At 45.4% G+C, this 20,768-nt stretch overlaps 2 protein-coding genes across 4 annotated transcripts in view; one reads left to right on the forward strand and one right to left on the reverse strand.

The window, feature by feature from the left end:
• Positions 1 to 6,941, forward strand: part of LOC103264585 (cytochrome c oxidase assembly protein COX14) — a 7,432-nt gene extending 491 nt beyond the window's left edge. The window contains exon 2 of the mRNA XM_008062275.2: positions 6,516 to 6,941. Coding sequence (XP_008060466.1) covers positions 6,524 to 6,697 — 174 coding nt within the window. The 5' untranslated portion in view covers positions 6,516 to 6,523 and the 3' untranslated portion in view covers positions 6,698 to 6,941. The remainder of the gene's footprint in view (positions 1 to 6,515) is intronic.
• A 12,734-nt stretch (positions 6,942 to 19,675) lies between these two features.
• The window catches only part of CERS5 (ceramide synthase 5), a 38,189-nt gene continuing 37,096 nt past the window's right edge, over positions 19,676 to 20,768 (reverse strand). For all 3 annotated transcript variants that reach the window (XM_008062276.2, XM_021714595.1, XM_021714596.1), the window contains one exon: positions 19,676 to 20,584. In XM_008062276.2, coding sequence (XP_008060467.1) covers positions 20,435 to 20,584 — 150 coding nt within the window. In that variant the 3' untranslated portion in view covers positions 19,676 to 20,434. The remainder of the gene's footprint in view (positions 20,585 to 20,768) is intronic.

The following is a 20,768-nucleotide window of genomic DNA, read 5'->3' on the forward strand; positions in this document are numbered from 1 at the left end:
TTTTTTTTTTTTTTTTTTTTTTTTTTTTTTTTGTGGGGATGGGGGGGGTCGAGGTCTCTGTCACCCAGACTGAAGTGCAGTGCCACGTGCCACGCACACGGCCACCTCAGCCTCGACATCCTGGGCTCAGGTAGATCGATCTTTCCACTTCAGCCTCCCAAGTAGCTGGTACTATAGGCGCGTGCCACCACACTCAGCTATTTTTAAAACATTTTTGTGGAGATGGAAGTCTTGCTCTATTGCCCAGGCTGGTCTCGAACTCCTAGACTCAAGCAATCCTCCCGCCTCGGCCTCCCAAAGAACTGGGATTACAAATGTGAGCCATTGCGCCCAGCCTTGCCATGTTCTTTGCAGTGGCCTTCATGGCATAATGTATTCTAAGTGCCACGTAAAAGATAAATGACAATGGATACCCTAAAAGCCCTGATTTGACCACTAGTAATCTCTTCACGTAACACAATTGGACATGTACCCCATATATTTATACAAATAAGAAAATGAGGAGTCTAAGCTGAGATAATACATTTGAGGGGATGAGTTTTCCAGGGAGGGAACAGCCTTGGGGGCCTCCCATGTTTACAGGGCAGAAAAAGAGAAGAGCTACATAATCCTTGCAAATTGCACCCCTACATTTTTCATATAATTCTGTTTCTTCCTGTTTTTCTGAAACTGCAGTCCAGCCCATTACTCCATAACAGAGACCCAGACTCTTTTTTTTTTTTTCTGAGTTGGGGTATCATTTTGTGGCCTTGGCTCTGGGGGTTCACTATGTTGCCTAGGCTGGTCTGGAACTCCTGGGCTCAAGTAGTCCTCCTGCCTCTGCCACTTAAAGTGCTGGGATTATGGGCATGAGCCACTGTGCCCAGCCAGAGACCCAGTTTTTTGTGCTTTGAGAAAAATAGATGTCTTTCAGATGGGAACATTTTGGCAATAAAAGTTTTCTTTGTTTCCAAGGCTAATCCTTCTACCCAGGCTTTTTCTTTTTTCTTTCTTTCTTTCTTTTTTTTTTGAGTTGGAGTCACTCTGTTGCCCAGGGTGGAGTGCAGTGGCACGCTCATGGCTACCACAGCCTTGACCTGCTGGGCTCAGGCGATCCTTCCACCTCAGCCTTCCAAGTAACTGGAACCACAGGTGTGGATGACCACAGCTGGCTAATTTTTTATTTATTGTAGAGATGAGGTCTTGCCAAGTTGCCTAGGCTGGTCTTGAACCCATGGGCTCAGGCAGTCCTCTCACCTGGGCCTCCCAAAATGCTGGGATTGTAGGTGTGAGCCACTGCACCTGGCTACCCAGGCTTCTAATCTCATCTTTTCCTCAGCCATCTTCGATCTGGTTATATCATGCCCACCCCACTACTTTTATCCTCAGTTTAGCTCTCCCTTTTAGAAGATATTCAGATCTTCCTTATTAATAAACAAAAGTAGAATTTTCTTGATCTTATTGCCTTCTCAAGCCGCTGCCCTAGCCCATCAGTTGTTATCTTTGGGGAAAGGGTGGGGTGGGGGGTGTTGGGGGTACTTCTGATATTCCGTTTCTGTCAGTCCTGGCTAAGAATCCATGCTCTCCTTGGTGCCTATATTGTCTGTTCCAGTTCAGTGCCTAGGCTTACCAGTGACGTAGTTGCCCATTCCCACCATCTGACCAGTCTTTGTGGCAGTTAACTTTGCAGTGCAATAGTGATTTCCAGTTTTTAAGTTATTTTATTTTTATTTTTTTTGATGTATTGTAGAGTTGAGGTCTCATCAAATTGCCCAGGCTGTTCTCGAACCCATGGGCTCAGGCAATCCTTTCTCCTCGGCTTCCCAATTTATTTTTTATTTTTTTAGAGACAAAGTCTTGCTCTGTTTCCCAGGCTGGAGTGAAGTGGCAAGATCTTGGCTCACTGTCGCCTTGAACTCCTGAGTTCAGGTGAGCATGCAACCTCAACCTTGCAAGTAGCGAGGACTACAGGTGTTAGCCACCACACTGGCTATTCTTTTTGTAAAGATGGGAGTCTCACTGTATTGCCCAGGCTTGTCTCAAACTCCTGGCGTCAAGCAGTTCGCCTGCCTTGGCCTCCCAAAGTGCTGGGATTACAGGTGTGGGCCACTGCACCTAGCCCCCAATTTTTATTCTAGGCTAACACACTAGAAAGGTAAATCACATCTTCATCAGTGGCAGTGACTTGATACAGCAGTGAGTTTTTAATTTTTTGCCAGGTCTCTATGAACCTAACAGCAGTGATTTTCTTTTCTTTTCTTTCTTTTTTGTTTTTTTTGAAGTTGGAGTCTCACTGTCACCCAGGGTGGAGTGTAGTGGCATGCTCACAGCCACTGTAGCCTCTACCTGCTGGGCTTAGGTGATCCTTTAACCTTAGCCTTCCAAATAGCTAGAACCGCAGTCACATGCCACCATGCCCAGCTAATTTTTTAATTTATTGTAGAGATGAGATCTCACCAAGTTGCCCAGGTTGGTCTGGAACCCGTGGGCTCAGGCAATCCTCTCACCTCATCCTCCCGAAGTGTTGAGATTATAGGCTTGAGCCACCGCGCCTGGCTGGCCACAGCAATGATTTCCAACCAGGAAAGGGGATGTAATTAAATGAAAAAGCCCACTAGATGTTTCTGGAATTTCCTATCTGCCTTTTTTCCTTGTTTCCTTCTTCAGACTGTTGACTTTTCTCTTTCTGGTCTTATCCTCTGCTTTGGTGTTACTTGTTACCTCCATCTATATCTGAAATGCAGCTTCTCTCCCAAGATCTGTCTAGGTTTACATTCCCATGTGTATGGTAGACACCATCACATGAATGTTGTGTTGAGCATCATAGTTTTTTTATTTTTTTGAGGTAAGATCTCACTCTGTCGCCCTGTCTGGAGTGCAGTGGCACGCTCCCAGCCACCGCAGCCTCGACCAGCTGGGCTCAGGTAATCCTTCTACCTCTGCCTTCCAAGTAGCTGGAACTACAGGCATGTGCCACCATGCCCAGCTAATTTCTTGATTTATTGTAGAGATGAAGTCTCGTCAAGTTGCCCAGGCTGGTCTTGAACCCATGGGCTCAGGCAGTCCTCTCACCTCAGCCTCCCAAAGTGCTGGGAATATAGGCATGAGCCACTCTGCCTGGCCAAGCATTGTTTTTTTTTTTTGTTTGTTTGTTTGTTTTGAGTTGGAGTCTCACTCTGTCGCCCAGACTGGAGTACAGTGGCACACTCCTGGCCACCGCATCCTCAACCTGCTGGGCTCCGGCGATCCTACCGCCTCAGCCTTCCAAGTAGCTGGAACTAAAGGCGTGCGTTACCACGCCCGGCTAGTTTTTTATTTATTGTAGAGTTGAGGTCTCCTGCCAAGTTGCCTGGGCGGGTCTTGAACCCGCGGGCTCAGGCAATCCTCTCGCCTCAGCCTCCCAAAGTGCTGGGATTACAGGCTGAGCCACCAAGCTCGGCCTGCATCGTAGTCTTAACATGTTCAAAACCAGCTCATGATCTTGTTGACTGACACTGCCACCACCCTGCACATACAATGGCACATATGTCTTCTCTTTTTTCTTATTTCTGTTAACAGTATCCCAGTCCACAAAGTTTCCTAACTTGGAGGTATTTTCAGCTTTGCCTTCATCCATCCATTTGATAAATCCTGTCCTACTTCCAAAATAACTTATGGATCTGTCCTCTCTGTCTCTACTGTCCCTGCTTTAGCTCAGCATCTGTGAAATTAGGAGAATCTCAGGATGGATTAGACGAGAGACTTGGAAGTAAGGCTCTAGCCACCAGGATTATGTCTACTAGTTGGTCTTGCATCACTCTTCCAGCCAAGCTGTCCTGTTTCTTTGTTGACTGGTGAATGCTTCCAGCTCTCTTCCCCAGCCTAGAATTGGTTCGCATCTGACCAGGGTGATGGAGATGGAAGGAGAAAGAATAAGTAAGGGGGAGGTTGAAGGCTGCATTCTCTGTAGGCGCTTGTCTCCTGCCTTAGTGTTGTCTGGTGTCTGTTTTCTTCACTATCTCATGCACAGCTTGAGGTCATTGCAAACCTCAGATATCCTGAATGCAGCCCTTTCTGATATTTTTTTTTTTTTTTTTTGAGTTGGAGTCTCACTCTGTCGCCCAGACTGGAGTGCAGTGTCCGCTCCCGGCCCCCGCAGCCTTGACCTGCTGGGCTCCGGCGATCCTTCCGCCTCAGCCTTCCAACTAGCTGAAACTACAGGCACGGGCTACCACGCCCAGTTCATTTTGGTTTATTGTAAAGATGAGGTCTAACCAAGTTGCCCAGGTGGGTCTCAAACCCGCAGGCTCAGGCAATCCACTCACCTCAGCCTCCCAAAGGCACGGGATTACAGGCTGAGCCACCGAGCCCGGCTCTTTCTGATCTTGAACTTGTGACATTTGGTTTTCTTCCTCTGGCTTTACTTAGTATCACTTTCCATGGTGGGATTATAATTCAGAGAAACTGCCTCAGCTCAGTGTGGGGTCTACCCTCAAGGCCTGTCCAAAAGGAAATGGTCACCCTTAGGGTTTACTGAGAGGCACTCACATGTCTTTTCCTGCTTCTCAGCCCCTGACCAGCTAATCCTGGGCTTTTCTTCTTCCAAGTTCTTCTTGACTCTTTTGGGTTGCATGTGTGCGCAGAATGCAGAGCAAGTAGACCTTGCAGGCTGCTGTGAATGTTTTTGATCTGTGTGAGATACCAACGAAGGGTCCAAGCAGAGGAGTGACAGGATGCGATTTATACTTTGAAAAAATGTCTTTCTGCCTGCAGTGCTGAGCGCCAGTAGGTGGGGAGCAAGCTGCTAGAACTAAAAGTGGGGTCCTCTCAGGCCTCACTGACAGGCCCGTGGGAGCCAGCTCCCCCCAGGGTCCTCAGGACTGGGTCCCAAGGTCCCTGAGTCCTTCCCCTCCTAGCTATAAGCTGGCACTTGTAAGTCTTGCCTTTCCCTGCCATTTATCACTCTTTCGCAGCTCCAGCAGCCTCCCTGTGTCCCTGAGAGGTACCACGCTCAGTTTAAAAAATATGTATGTGTGTGAGTGTGTTTAAAATTTTTTTATTGAGGCACTCTTCTTGACTTTTTTTTTTTTTTTGAGTTGGAGTTTCACTCCTTCACCCAGGCTGGAGTGCAGTGGCACACACACTCATGGCTACCCCAGTGTTGACCTGCTGGGCTCTGGCGATCCTTCCCCCTCAGCCTTCCGAGTAGCCAGAACCACTGACACGTGCTACCACGCCTGGCTGTTTTTTTTTATTGTAGAGACGAGGTCTCGCCAAGTTGCTCAGTCTTGTCTTGAACCTGCAGACTCAGGCAATCCACTCACCTCAGCCTCCCAAAGTGGTGGGATTACAGGCTGAACCACTGAGCCCAGCCTCTTCTTGACTTTTTTTTTTTTTTGAGTTGAAGTCTTACTCTGTTGCCCAGACTGGAGTGCAGTGACACACTCCCGGCCACCGCAGCCTTGACCTGCTGGGCTCCGGCGATCCTTCCGCCTCAACCTTTCAAGTAGCTGGAATTACAGGCGCACGCTACCACGCCTGGCTAATTTTTTGATTTATTGTAGAGATGAGGTCTCACCAAGTTGCCCAGGAGGGTCTCGAACCCGCGGGCTCAGGCAATCCACTCAACTCTGCCTCCCAAAGCGCGGGATTACAGGCTGAGCCACGGAGCCCTGCCTTCTTGACTTTTAAGAAACCTTTTTCTCACCAGTTTTAGTCAGTCTTTAAATTTCAATTTCCATGACAGAGAGGAGCCTAAGAACATTCATAGTCCCCAACGGAGGAACATTTTGTTCTGAATGAGGGATTCTCTACTGAACTTTCTCTTGTTCCCTAGCCCAGAATATCCAGGAACAGTTAAATTAGGGGTAATTTATTTCATGCAAACATGAGTTAACAATTTCCCGGGGACCCAGTAAGTTTCTTTTTAGCCCATAGGACAGGCTCTTAGTGTCACGCTTGGAACTTAGAATTAATGCTATAGAAGGTTAAGTATAATTGAAATAATATAGAAGTACTGTTGTCACTATTTCAGGAATATTATGGCTTAAACATACTTTAGTGCTAACTTGGGAAGTAACCACCATGAAAGAGGTTTTTATGGGAAAACACATTGGATATTGCCTGAGAGATTCCCATTTGATCCTCCTACAGAGAGTAATTCACTGCCAATGTTTAATTCCTGGCTCCTCCATTAGTTCCCAGTAGCCAGAAGAACTGATAGATGCTTGAAGTGCAGTTAGGAGCAGTTGTTTCTGGTCTGTGCCAGTCACTTCTCTCCATAGGCGTGGAGGGCCAGGTGTTAGCTGTAATGACATTTGGGGGCACCTGCTTCCAGCTTCAGTTCTGTCCTGCACACAGACCTTATTTGCCCTTTGGAATCCTAGAGTCCCCAGGCAATATATCCTCCAGTATCCACATAAGATACTGGCTTCCATGTAGGGGCCATTTAGCATGGAGTCAAAGCAGGACGGAGAAGTTATGGAATGGTCTTAAACATGTAAATAGGCCAGGCAGACGAGGCCTTATCTCCGGCTAAATTCAGTCTGTCTTTGCAGGGGACAGCATGCCAACTGCCAAGCAGCTAGCTGACATTGGCTACAAGACCTTTTCCACCTCCATGATGCTCCTCACTGTGTACGGCGGCTACCTCTGCAGTGTCCGAGCCTACCACTACCTCCAGCTGCGCAAGTCCCGGCGCCAGGCCGCAGAAGACCAGAAGACCTCAGGAATCCTGTAGAACTAGGGGCTTTTTCTCTTGAGCAGAGAGGCCCAAGGTATGCTGTGGAAAGACCTCACCTACCATCATTTCCAGGTCAAGAGGACTGGGGCCTCAATGGTTTTCAAATCCTGCTGGAAGAAAGTGCCTATGGTTTCTCTGGTTGTGCCAGTCTGTGCCAGCTTGACAGTGGTGGAGGCTGTTGAATCATTATAGGAATGTGAGGGCAAGGTGTACCTATAGACATTAAATATTTTGCCATGTCTGTGTCTTGGTGATTTTGTTGACCCAGTGTATGGACCTCACAAATGGAGCCCTGACTACCAGGTTTCTAGTCATAGACTGGATTACCTTATCTTGAGCCCTGCCACCCATGAAGTAGGTAACATATGGTTTTGGGGGTCATAGTATCCGTTCTCATGATCTCAGAGAAAACACTGTCCCAGGATTTATGTAAATGCTCTGAAAAAACTCATTTCTGGACCAGTTAGTGTGTGTAGGTAATGGGATGTGCTGGCCACCATGGCCACACATGCACCTGCCTCTGTATCAAAGAAAGCACAGGTCCTTGTTTGAGAACTCTAATCAAATCACACACAGAGCAGGAGGATGGCTCCTGGGAGGAAGGGCTGTCGGGCAGTGTACAGTAAAGCCGTGTGCCTCCTTCAGCTCAGTGAGAGTGTAAGCATAAGGGTGCATCTCTCCCTGTGCTACTGCACAGGAAATCTACCTGCAGTCTTATTGCAGAGACGTGAAAAGATTTGAAAGAAAATGAAGTGAGCTGTGCGTGGTGGCTCATGCCTGTAATTCCAGCACTTTGGGAGGCGGAGGAAAGAGTATTACTTGGGCCTAGGGGTTTGAGACCAGCCTGGTCAACATGGTGAGACCTTGTCTCTACAATAAATAAAAAATTAGCCAGGTGTGGTGGCACACACCTGTAGTTCCAGCCGCTTGGAAGGCTGAGGTGGAAGAATCACCTGAGCCCAGCAAGTCAAGGCTGTGGTGATCATAAGCTTGCCACTGCACTCCAGCCTAGTCAATAGCGTGAGATTTCCACTCAAAAAGGGAGAAAACAAAGTACAAGGTAAAACCTCACTGTGAAGTCAGATATTCCTGCGACCATTCCATTTTGAGCTTTGCAGCTCAAAAATCTAGCTGGGTGTGGTGGTGCATGCCTATAGTCCCAACTACTCAGGAGATGGAGGTAGAGGGATTACCTGAGCCCAGGAGATAGAGGCTGCTGTGAGCTGTGATTGTGCCACTGCACTCCAGCCTGAGTGATGAGTTTTTAATTCATTGTTTCTTTTATATAAGACTGAAAATGGGAAAATGTTAGATGTGTTAATTCTGGGTACTGGAAATATGGTAGCATGTGGTATTTTTTGTTGTCGTTGTTGTTTTTTGTTTTTTTTTTTGAGTTGGAGTCTCACTCTGTCGCCCAGACTGGAGTGCAGTGGACGCTCCCGGCCACCACAGCCTTGACCTGCTGGGCTCCGGCGATCCTTCCGCCTCAGCCTTCCAAGTAGTTGGAACTACAGGCGCACGCTACCATGTCTGGCGAATTTTTTGATTTATTGTAGAGATGAGGTCTCGCCAAATTGCCCAGGTGGGTCTCGAACCCGCGGGCTCAGGCAGTCCACTCACGTCAGCCTCCCAAAGGCGTGGGATTACAGGCTGAGCCACCGAGCCCGGCTTTTCTTCTTTTTTTAAAGCAGGATTTATTGAGAATACAGAAAAGCTCCCAACTGGGAGGGGACCTGAGGGGGTTGCCCAGTTTTTGGTTTTTAAGAAAAAAAAAAAAAAGAAATGTATTTATATGTATCACATTTACTACTCTTTAAGCTTCTTTTATTTTTTTTTTTTTTTGTGTTGGAGTCTCACTCTGTCATCCAGGCTAGAGTACAGTGGCACGCTCACGGCCACCCCAGCATCAACCTGCTGGGCTTCGGCGATCCTGTCTCAGCCTTCCAAGTGGCTGGAACTACAGGCACATGCTACCATGCCCAGCTAACTTTTTTTTTTTTTTAATTGTAGAGACGAGGTCTCACCAAGTTGCCCAGGCTAGTATCGAACCTGCGGAATCAGGCAATCCATTTGCCTGGGTCTCCCAAAGTGCTGGGATTGAGCCCAGGCCTCTTTAAGCTTCTTAAGGTCAAGACTCAACACATGAACATAATTTCAATGTAAACATAAATTAGTAAAAGTACCCTTGTTCGCCCCTATCTCTGTCCCCCAGTTCCATTTCTCTACTCATAAATAACCAGTACTACCAGTTTGGTGTATTCTTCTAGACCATTTTCAGTGTGTTTACATGTGCATAAATAAGTATATGGCCAGGCACGGTGGCTCACGCCTATAATCCCAGCACTTTGGGAGGCAGAGGCGAGAGGATTGTCTGAGCTCAGGGGTTCAAGACCAGCCTAGGCAACTTGGCGAGACCTCATCTCTACAATAAATCAAAAAATTAGCTGGGTGTGGTGGTATGTGTCTGTAGTTCCAGCTATTTGGAAGGCTGAGGTGGAAGGATCGCCTGAGTGCGGCAGGTCAAGGTTGTGGCCATGAGTGTGCTACTGTACTCCAGCCTGGGTGACACAGTAAGACTCCAACTCAAAAAAAAAAAAGATGTTGGTTGAATTCTCTTTGGTTTCTTTTTCTCAGAGACCAAAGACTCAGGAAGGACGCACTTGTGGGCAAGTTGGGGGACACTATGGCTTTCCAACCATGTTAATCAGGGTCAACTTTGGTGGCAGGATTATAGCTTGTCCTGGAAACCTTACTGGAGGGAGCAATTAAGCCACAAAGAATCCAGGTAATAACCATTGGACAACAAAGTCATGTTGCTGCCAAAAAATTTAGTATTGTTTTTGAAGGTGATCTTACAGAGCAGTGATTTGAGTGAAAGCAGATTCCATATTTACTTTTTAAAAAATAGGTCTAGGGCTTGTGGCTGAACTCTTCTTGATGAGACTGCCCTATGGGAGACCTTACTGAACAAAAAACACAGAACCACACACAGATGGCTGAGGTGAAGGTGACACAGATAACTTTTTTTTTTTTTTTTTTGAGTCAGAGTCTTACTCTGTCGCCCAAGCTGGAGTGCAGTGGCACGTTCATGGCCACTGCAGCCTCAACCTGTTGGGCTCAGGTGATCCTTCTGCCTCAGCCTTCCAAGCAGCTGGAAACATAGGCATGTGCTACCATGCCTGGCTAGTTTTTAAAAAATTTATCGTAGAGATGAGGTCTCACCATGTTGTCCAGGCTGGTCTCAGGCAATCCTCTTGCCTCTGCCTCCCAAAGTGCTGGGATTACAGGCATGGGCCACAGTGCCTGGCCTCACAGACAACCTTAATCTCGTCCCGCTGTAGGACCCAATTCAAAGAACACTTGTTTATAAGGACATGACCCATATTCTCTAAAGTCTTGTTCCAGGTTGTAGGACAGTGCTCTCCATGACTGTGACGTTTTTTGAAGACTCACTTTTCTGCTTTAAACCTTTGAGGCCCCCAATGAACTTCCAGCTGAAATTTAGCTCTTCAGCATGATATTCAAGGTTCTTCACCATCTGGCCCCCAGCTGTCTTTCTATTCTTATCTCCTGCCACCTTGGTCCAGCTCCAAAAGATTACAGTTCCCTGAAATTCACATATTTTTTACATTTAAAAAAAACTTTGCCCACAGGTTCGAGACCCTCCTGGGCAACTTGGGGAGACCTCATCTTTACAATAAATCAAAAACTCAGCCGAGCGAAGTAGCGCGTACCTGTAGTTCCAGCTACTTGAAAGGCTGAGGTGGAAGGATCGCCGGAGCCCAGAAGGTCGAGGCTGCGGTGGCCAGGAACAGCCACTGCACTCCAGTCTGGGCGACAGAGTGAGACTCCAACTCAAAAAAAAAAAAAACTTGGCCGGGCTCAGTGGCTCAGCCTGTAATCCTGCGCCTTGGGAGGCTGAGGTGAGTGAATTGCCTGAGCCCGCGGGTTCAAGACCCGCGTGGGCAACTTGGCAAGACCTCAACTCTACAATAAATCAAAAAATTAGCCAGGCATGGTAGCGCACACCTGTAGTTCCAGCTACTTGGAAGGCTGAGGTGGAAGGATCTCTGGAGCCCAGCAGGTCGAGGCTGCGGTGGCCAGGGGCGGCCACTGCACTCCAGTCTGGGCGACAGAGTGAGACTCCAACTCAAAAAATAACAAAACAAACAAAAGACAACTTGAAATTATGAAGAATTACAAACCTAAAGAGCAACCACCAAAATTAAAATATACCATGTACCCATCTTCCCGTATTTTCTCTCCCCAAAGATAAACACTATCAATCCAGAAACACACTGCTGTGTGTTTCTGTACTTTACTATAGAAGTCCCCTTACTGTTATTTTTGGGTTAAAAAGTAATGTTAATTGCATCAAATGGGACATATTTTGCAACTCATATTTTTCACTCAGATCATGTTTCTGATATTTTTCCATTGTGATGGTTCTTTTTTTTTTTTTGAGTTGGAGTCTCACTCTTGTCACCCAGGCTAGAGGAGGGCAGTGGCACGCTCACCTCCACCACAGCCTCAGCCTGCTGGGCTCCGGCGATCCTTCTGCCTCAGCCTTCCAAGTAGCTGGAACTACAGATGCATGCCACCACGCCCTGCTAGTTTTTGTGATTTATTGTAGAGACGAGGTCTCACCAAATTGCCCACACTGGTCTCAAACCAGCAGGCTCAGGCAATCCTTTCACCTCGGCTTCCCAAAGTGCTGGGATTACAGGCTTGAGCCACCATACCCGGCCTGTGATGGTTCATTTTATATGTCAACTTGACTGGGTCATGGGGTACCCAGGCATTTGGTTAAACATTATCATGGGTATGTCTATAAGGGTATTTCTGTTTGTTATTAACATACACGGTCCAACAGTTAAGTTTGGGAACTCTGACCAGGTGTGGCTCAAGCCTGTAACCCCAGCACTTGGGCTGAGGTGAGAGAATTGCCTGAGCCCAGGGGTTCGAGACCAGTCTGGGCAATTTGGCAAAACCTCGTCTCTACAATATATTAAAAAAAAATTAGCCAGGTATGATAGTGTGTGCCTGTAGTCCCAGCTACTTGGAAGGCTGAGGCGGAAGGATCACCTGAGCCCAGCAGGTCGACGTAGGGGTGGCCTGAGCAAGCCATTGTACTCCAGCCTGGGTAACTGAGACTCTGACTCAAAAAAAAAGTTTGGGAACTCATTCTACAAAAAGTGCTGTATACCTAATTGCCGAATATCATTACGGTTACCTTTGAAGTACTCCCATCGAGAAGTTATGCACTGATACCAGTGCCTAGTTCACGCATCAAAGCAGTTTGGGAATTCTTTTTTGGGAATGGCCATCAGAGCTGTTGTATTACCCTTAATGTCCTGAATGTCATAAAAGTGTCTTCCTTTCAATATTTTCTTTATCTTCAGGTAGAGAAAAAACGTCATTGGGGGTCAGATCAGTGAGTAGGGAGGGTGTTCCAATAGTTATTTACTGGCTAAAAACTCCCTCACAGACAGTGCTGTGTGAGCTGGTGCATTGTCGTGATGCAGGAGCTCCCTCAGGACCATTTCTGCACACCCTCTTTTCATTCCAACATTTTCAGTTTCTTCTGTTTCTCTATCAATGTTTATTTAGTCTGCTGTGCTTCTCACAGTCAGCTGACGATTTCAATACACAGTCAACAAAGTTTTGCAGTGTTTTCGTCACTTCTGCTCATTACTGGCCATCCTGACCTCTCTTCATCAGTAGTGCTTTCTCTTCCTTCAGAAAAACGCTTAACCCATTTGTATGCTACTGTTTTCTTTAGGGCATTATCCCCATAAACTTGAATTAACATGTCCTTGATTTCACTTCCACTCTTGCCAAGTTTAACAAGAAATTTAATGTTTATTGCTCTAAGCTCTGACATTCTCACTACGGCACACAAAAACATGCAACAATGAATGCCACTCAGCAAGCACTGCCACATGTCGACATGAACACAGCTGTGAGACACTGATATACCATGGTTATGAAACCTTACTGAGTTGTTTGTACAGTGCTGCCAATGTAAGTGCATGGTGGGAAGTTTGTGAATTTGTCAGACCTTGTATACATTGGTTGACTGAATAAAGCAGATGGGAATGGGCCTCATCAATCCACTGAAGGCCTACGTAGAACAAAAAAGAAGAGACTGTCTTCCAGCTGGAACATTGGTCTTCTGCCTTCTTACTTGGACTCAGACTAGAACTCACACCATCTCTTGGTTTTCAGGCCTTTGGACTTGAACTATAACTTTGACTTTCTAGCTTGCTAATTGCAAATCTTGATACTTCTTAGCCCCCAGAACTAAGAAGCCAATTCTTTATAGTAAGTCTCTTTCTTCTATGTATCTTACTGGTTCTGTTGTTCTGGAGAACCCAAGACTAATATCCATACTGACAGGAGAACTTAATTTATTTTAGCTGCTGCGTACAGCCCATGGAATGAGCATGTCAATTTATTCCATTTCGCTCATGAAAGATCATTAGGTTATTCCCACTTTTACTTGCTTATAAAAAAATAGCAGTGCAGTGAGTACCTTTGTGCTTTCTTGTGCCTACATGCTAGTTTCTCCAAAAAAGGAATTATTACTAGGATTTAGCTTTACTAGTTGTTAAGTTGCTTTTCCCAAGTAGCTATGTCAACCTCACCCTTGTCAGCATTTTCCTATTCTGTTAGTGAGGTGGCGTCTATTAATTTTGACTTACATATTGATTTTTGATAGTTAAGCACCTTTTTATTTATTTATTGGCCATTAGTATATATACCCTCTAGGGATTGCCTATTTATGTCCTTTGCTTCTCCTCCTCCCCTTTTCTTATTTTTTAAATGAGTAGGCAGTTCCTTATATATCCTGGATATTAGTATTCTGTTAGTTATGTGTTGCAGGCTTGATTAAGCTTTTGGCAAGGGTAGGGGGGAGGTCAGTCTAGAGTTCCCTGTTGTCTGTATCATCATGTACATCTCTCCAGAGCAGTACCGTGGATAACTGATCTGAAACCAATTTTTATGCAGGATCTTACCTGGAGATCGGGTGGGAATGGTGCTGATTACCAGACCACACAGAAAGTAGACTCAAATTCACTGGAGGAAGGTTCTCAAAATCACCAGCCCCAGGATTTAGAATTCTCAAGAGTTTTTCAACCCCACAAGCCCAGACATTCAAATTTTCTTGCTTTCTTTTTTGCAAATTGGGTGGATTTTTGATACAACTGCCAAACACAGTGATTCAAACCTGTAATCCAGGCACTTTGGGAGGCTAAGGAGGAAGGTCGGCCCAGGAGTTTGAGACCAGCCTGGGCAACACAGTGAGACCTTATCTCTACAAAAAATAAACTGGGCATAGTGACTTATGCCAGAACTGATATTTTTCACATACTCTCACATCTCTTCTAAGGCATAATAACCTTCCATTCCTTGTCTGCCCAGCAAATCTCTACTTATCTTTAATGGCCCAGCTCCACTTTCAAGTTTTCTTCTTCTCCTTTTTTTTTGAGTTGGAGTCTCACTCCGTCACCCAGACTAGAGTACAGTGGCCGCTCCTGGCCACCGCAGCCTCACCCTGCTGGGCTCTGGTGATCCTTCCACCTCAGCCTTCCAAGTAGCTGGAACTACAAACACGCGCAACTATGCCCAGCTACTCTTTTGATTTATTGTAGAGATGAGGTCTCGCCAAGTTGCCCAGGCAGGTCTCGAACCCGTGGGCTCAGGCAATCCACTCACCTCAGCTTCCCAAAGCGCGGGATTACAGGCTGAGCCATCGAGCCTGGCTTCAAGTTTTCTTCTACCTTGCCAAGAACATTTTAGAATAGTTCTTATCACATCATATTATCTTCTTTTTCTTACTGGACTATGAGCCCTCTGAGGATAGAAACCAGAACGTGTTCATCTTTGTGTCCTCAGTTTCTGCCACAGTGCCTGTCATAAGGCAGGCACTTAATAAATGTGTTACTGAACTGAAAATATCTTCCTGCATGAATATTAGTTCTAAAGTCTGAAGAATTTGGTTTAAATTCAGAGTTCTGGACAGGCGCAGCAATCACGCCTGTTATCCCAGCACTTTAGGAGACAGAGATGAGAGGATGGCCTGAGCCCAGAGGTGCGAGACCAGCCTGGGCAACTTGGTGAGACCTTGCCTCTACAGTAAATCAAAAAATTAGCCAGGCATGGTGGTGCATGCTTACAGTTCCAAGGCTGAGGCAGAAGGATTGTAAGAGCCCAGCAGGTTGATGCCACTGCACTCCAGCCTGGGCAGCAGAGTGAGACTGTGACTCAAAAAATAGATAGCCAGGCTCGGTGCCTCAGCCTGTAATCCCGCGTCTTGGGAGGCTGAGGTGAGTGGATTGCCTGAGCCCACGGGTTCGAGACCTGCCTGGGCAACTTGGTGAGACCTCATCTCTACAATAAATCAAAAAATTAGCCGAGCATGGTAGCATGCACCTGTAATTCCGGCTACTTGGAAGGCTGAGGCGGAAGGATCGCCAGAGTCCAGCAGGTCAAGGCTGCAGCGGCCGGGAGGGGCCACTGCACTCTAGTCTGGGTGACAGAGTGAGACTCCAACTCAAAAATAAATAAATAAATAAATAAATAGAAAAATTCAGGGTACTATCATTTACTAACTAAACTCATGATTAATTTTAGGATTAGGATTGGCAATCTAAGATGTTTGTGTTTTTTATTTTTTTATTTTTTTAATTGTATAGACGAGGTCTTGCCAAGTTGCCTGGGCTGGTCTCAAACCCACAGGCTCAGGCAATCTACTCGCTTCGGCCTCCCAAAGTGCTGGGATTATAGGCTGAGCTACTGAGCCCGCCTTGTTTGTGTTTTGAAAACAACTTCTGAGACTTAGTTTCCTCATTGTGGCAAAGTGAATTTTTCAAAGATAGCGGCAACAATGTCTCCCATTCCACATGCTCTTCTTCAATGACCTTGCCACTTCTCCATGGAGGTGGAGTCTGTCTCATTACCACCTTGAATATGGTGGTCCCTGTGACTACTTTGATCAGTAGAATACAGTGGCAGTGATGTGTACCAATTCTAGACAACTCTCTTAAATGGCCTAGCAGCTTCTGCTTCCCGCCTACTGGAACCGAGCCTCCTGTGCAAGGCCCAAGACAATGGAGAAACCATGTGTAGGCACTTGGGTAGACTGAGCTCCTAGGAAACAGCCAGCCTCAACTGACAGCCAGGCAAGTAAATCACCTTGGCCATCCAGCCAAGTTATCAAATGATTCCCAGTTGCCATCTGACTATGACCGCATGAGATACTTTCAACTGAGCTCAAGCGTGAGAAGTAAAAACCTGTCCTGTTCAGCCACTATGTTTTAAGGTGGTTTGTTGTATAGTGTTAGATAATCACAACACTCATTTATGGAATGGGAATAATCAACCCTTTGCACTCAGATGTCCTCTTAGAGGGAATGTCGTAAATCTAGCAAACCACTCAGATGTCCCCTCTCAGGGGACATAAAGAGATTGCTAGTGATTATACAGGACAAACAAATGCCAGTGTAAATTTTTCAAAAACATATGTTTCCTTGACGTTTCCAATCAAACTGTAAGAGAAAACAAAGAGATGAAATATATACTGGGATATATGTAAAAAAAAAAATATCAGCTGGCATTACGTAGGAAGAGAATGTCCTTCCATTTCATCTTAGGACAGACTGGACAATAAACTACATATTATTAAGGTGAGAGGAAGAAAACAAGACTGTATGGTCTGCTTAAATAGAAAATACCAGGTGGAAGATGTCAAACAAATTACTATTGCATATGTGTTAATGAACCTGCAATGCATGTTTGTTGGTGACTCACACGTTACCACGTTAGAAAAATATAAGATGTAAAATTTTGATTTTTTTTTTTGCCATAGGGAAGTTCTTCAATGTCCAAAATTCCATTATTCACCAAATATCAGTACAATAAAATAATTGGTTCCAATGCTATACCATTTAATAGAAGGTGATTCATTTTTCAATATTTTGTAAAAAAGTGTGGTTGAAGCTGGGCTCGGTGGCTCAGCCTGTAATCCTATGCTTTGGGAGGCTGAGGTGAGTGGATTGCCTGAGCCCACGGGTTTGAGACCCGCCTGGGCAACTTGGCAAGACCTCATCTCTACAATAAATCAAAAATTAGCTGGGTGTGGTAGCACACGCCTGTAGTTCCAGCTACTTGGAAGGCTGAGGCGGAAGGATCGCCAGAGCCCAGCAAGTCGAGGCGGCGGTGGCCACGAGCGTGCCACTGCACTCCAGTCTGGGCGACAGAGTGAGATTCCAACTCAAAAAAAAAAAAAGTACGGTTGAATTGCTGGTAGGTGATCTGCAAGACGCCTACAAGTGCAAAGAGCTGATGATCCCTACTTTTTTCTTACCTTTTAAAAAAAATTTAATCACCTTTGAGAATCATACAGAAATGTTTTAAAATTCAGTTACAATATTATGTGAAATCACTTTCTAAGTAGTAAAGCACTATACAACCATAAGCTAGCTTCCTTCCTTCCTTTTATTCCTTTTTTCCTTTTGTTGGTGTCTCACCCTATGTTGCCTAGGCTGGAGTGAAGTAGCAGGATAATGGCTCAGGCGATCCTTCCACCTCAGCGTCCCAAGCATCTGGGACTACGGCTAGTGCCACCATACCTGGCTAATTTTTCTTTTATTTTTTGTAGTGACAAGGTCTTGCTATGTTGCCTAGGCTGGTCTCAAATGCCTGGGATCAAGTAATCCTCTTGCCTCAGCTTCCCAAAGTGCTAGGATAATAGGTATGAGTCAGAGACTGGCCAATAATTTTTCAATAAATACTTCTTTCATAAAGGAGTATGTTAAAACTCTTTTATAGTCAACGTAGGAGAGGTAATGCCATATTTGTCTTACAATTACTCCTAGTTCTCTGGTAGGAATGATGTATTTAACGTGCTCTCCACTAATTTGGTCTTTCCTCTCAGGCATGAAACCTTCCCAGGCCATCTACGGAACTGGCCTTGTGATGGTCTTTTGGCACCATTAACACTATTTTTTTGTAATTCTGTATCCAAATCCTCCAGGACCCTATCTCTCACCCCCATTTCAGCTATATGCACACAGTTCCTTTTCAGAACAAGATCCTGATACCAAAATGGATCATCATCTCAATTCACCTATCCAAGGCAAACTATAATCAGTCTGTCCCTCTGGCTAAATGTTTCTGCAGCATCTATTCTTCCCCATTATAAAGTGTTGGGAAGTGGTAATATAGATAATAGAGTGGTTAACAGAGAGTATATTATAGATAGCACAGCAGTTAAAAATGGAGATTATGGATTTGATTCCTTACTAGCTGTTTGACCTTAGGCAAGTTAACCTTTTTTGCCTCATCTCCAGCATATGTAAGTGTTTAATACAGCACCTGGCATATACTAAGAGTTATATGTTAGCTATTATTATTCTATCACTTGGTTTCATCTTTTGTCAGATTAACAGGGCCAACCATAGTTTGTATTAACAGAGCAATCATTCAAACCTCAAAAGGCAGAATACATATCTCATCTTTCTTTTTCTTTTCTTTTTTTTTTTTTTTTTTTGAGTTAGGGGTTTCACTCTGTCACCCAGGCTGGAGTACAGTGGCATGATCACAGCTCACTGCAGCCTCAATCTCCTGGACTCAAGCAATCCTTCTGCCTCAGCTTCCTGAGTAGCTGGGACTACAGGCGTGTGCCACCACACCAGGCTAATTTTTTTGTAGAGACTAAGGATCACTATGTTGCCTTGGCTGGTTTCAAATTCCTTGGCTTAAGCAGTCCCGCTGCCTCAGCCTCCCAAGGCGCTGGGATCATAGGCATGAGCCACTGCATCCAGCCTTCCCCTGACTTTCAAAAGCATTTTCATTCATATTTCACAATGACAGTATGGCATGTTGAAGAATTAAATGTAAGCCCTGGCTAGGAACGGTGGCTCAAGCCTATAATCCCAGCACTTTGGGAGGCTGAGGTGAGAAGATTGCCTGAGTCCAGGGGTGAGACCAGCCTGGGCAACTTGGTGAGACCTCATCTCTACTATAAATCAAAAATTTAACCAGGCATGGTGGCATGTGCCTTTAGTTCCAGCTACTTGAAAGGTTGAGGCAGAAGGATCGCCTGAGCCCAGCAGGTTGAGGCTGCAGTGGCTGGGAGCATGCCACTGCACTCCAACCTGGACAACAAGGTGAGACTCTGACTCAAAAATTACATAAATAAATAAATGTAAGCCCTGACTTTTAGTATTCCTGATCAGCTCTGACTAAATAAGTACTTAGAACTTAATTTCCCTATGTCCCACAGTAAGTCTTTTTAAGATTCAGTCTGGCGGTGGGAGTGGTGGAAGAAGATTCTGTCTGTCAGTAAGATAAATTTAGTAGGTTCAATACCCTATATTGTCAGTGAATATCAGGTGAGTATCTGATTCTCAGAACAATAACTTATTTTCTTCCAACTTTCCTTTATTTCCACACATGCAGCCCTCCATATGGCATAAGAGCACTTGGAAATATTTTGATAATCTGAACATTCACTAAATGGGAAATTATTTTGTCAAGGCCTCGACTAGAGAAAGATCTGGATTAGGGTGACTGCTTCTCCATGGGCTAAAGGAGAAAGCAGAACTAAAACAGAACACAACTGCTCAGACCCATTTATCACAGCCTTAAAATGTCAACTGGCAATCCCTGTAGTGAATAAAATGGGAAATACAGACATCTAACTAAAGGTGTCTTAGCTTTTCAACCAAAACCTTTATTGGTTCCCCTATATATATGTTTTAATCTGCTTTATTGTTCTTGTGACCCACTAAACCTATTTTTCTTAAAACATAAAACCCTAAAATGTAGGCATCCCAGCTGATTCTCTTCCCACCATGCACAGGAAGGAAATATTTGGTGTCCAGGGCCTCAAGACCTGAAAAGCTCTTAATTAGCTTATGAATTCAGGGAATTGGGGATAGAGTTACTAAAGAGGTTGAAACAGTAGAGGTGGGTTGAAGCACTTTTAATCACAGAAGAGTAAACAACAGTATAAAACCATTAACTGCTGAACCGGTGGCTGCTGTCCTCCTCCAGCTCCCCACTCACCCTCTTCCACGCCCCCCTCCCTGCGTACCATTCAGTCAAGAGCAAGGTATCAGCAGCTGTCCCTGTCACTGTCAGGTGGTAGGAAGGGATCTAGCTCGCGGCCACAGCAGTCCTGGCCACTGTCCACGGTTCAGTTTCCATACAACTTCATCACACGATATACGCCAACTCCAAAAGGGGAACAGTGCAGAAACCTGGAGCTGATCCCAGCTGCTCCATTCAGATGGTCCAAGGGTTTAGAACCTCAAGAGCCGTGGGCAGAAAGGAATGGGATAGTCTGGAGCCAGCATAATTCAAGATGCAGCCAAATCTAGGATTGAGGTGGGTTCAAAGGGAGCCAGGCCTAGAGGCCCCAGTCCAGAATCGTGCCCCAACCCAGGCAATGAAATTCATGCATATGCACAAATGCACATGCACAAGCATGCACACACACACACACACACTCACACACAGAGCAAATAACATTATTGAAAGGACCTGAAGGCTGTTAAATACAAAATGGCAGAATTTTTTTTAAGTGAAAAATATTTGCTTCTTTGATTCTCCTCCATGCCTTGAAGTCCCCCTAGCCACAGAAGAGTAGATGTCGGGAGGTCCAGGAGGGGTGTGTTGCCAGTGGCTTACAAGTTCATGTGTGCTTAAGTCCCCAAACCAACTACCTTACTCTTCAGCCCAGTAGCTGCCTCCCATGTGGCCATTCACCCGATTGGCACCATTGCTGGAGCTACTGTCGCAGGGACTTTTTGTGCAGGTAGTCACATCTTCTTCCTCTGAGCTGCTCTCCACATCACTGCGATCATCCTTAGATACCTGGGTAGGATGGGACCAAATGCAGGAAAGTGAAGACAAAACTTTCTGGAGAGAATCCTAAGATAGACTAAGCTCAAAAAGCCCATGTTTGAGCACTGTTACCAATCTAGTCTACTTCCTAGTGACATCTAACCCAAAGTATTACCGGGGCTATGGCTCCTGTTATGAATATTCTTTGCCTGCT

Source organism: Carlito syrichta, unplaced genomic scaffold, assembly GCF_000164805.1.
Source record: "Carlito syrichta isolate Samal-C Ts95f unplaced genomic scaffold, Tarsius_syrichta-2.0.1 Scaffold305684, whole genome shotgun sequence".
NCBI lineage: Eukaryota > Metazoa > Chordata > Mammalia > Primates > Tarsiidae > Carlito > Carlito syrichta.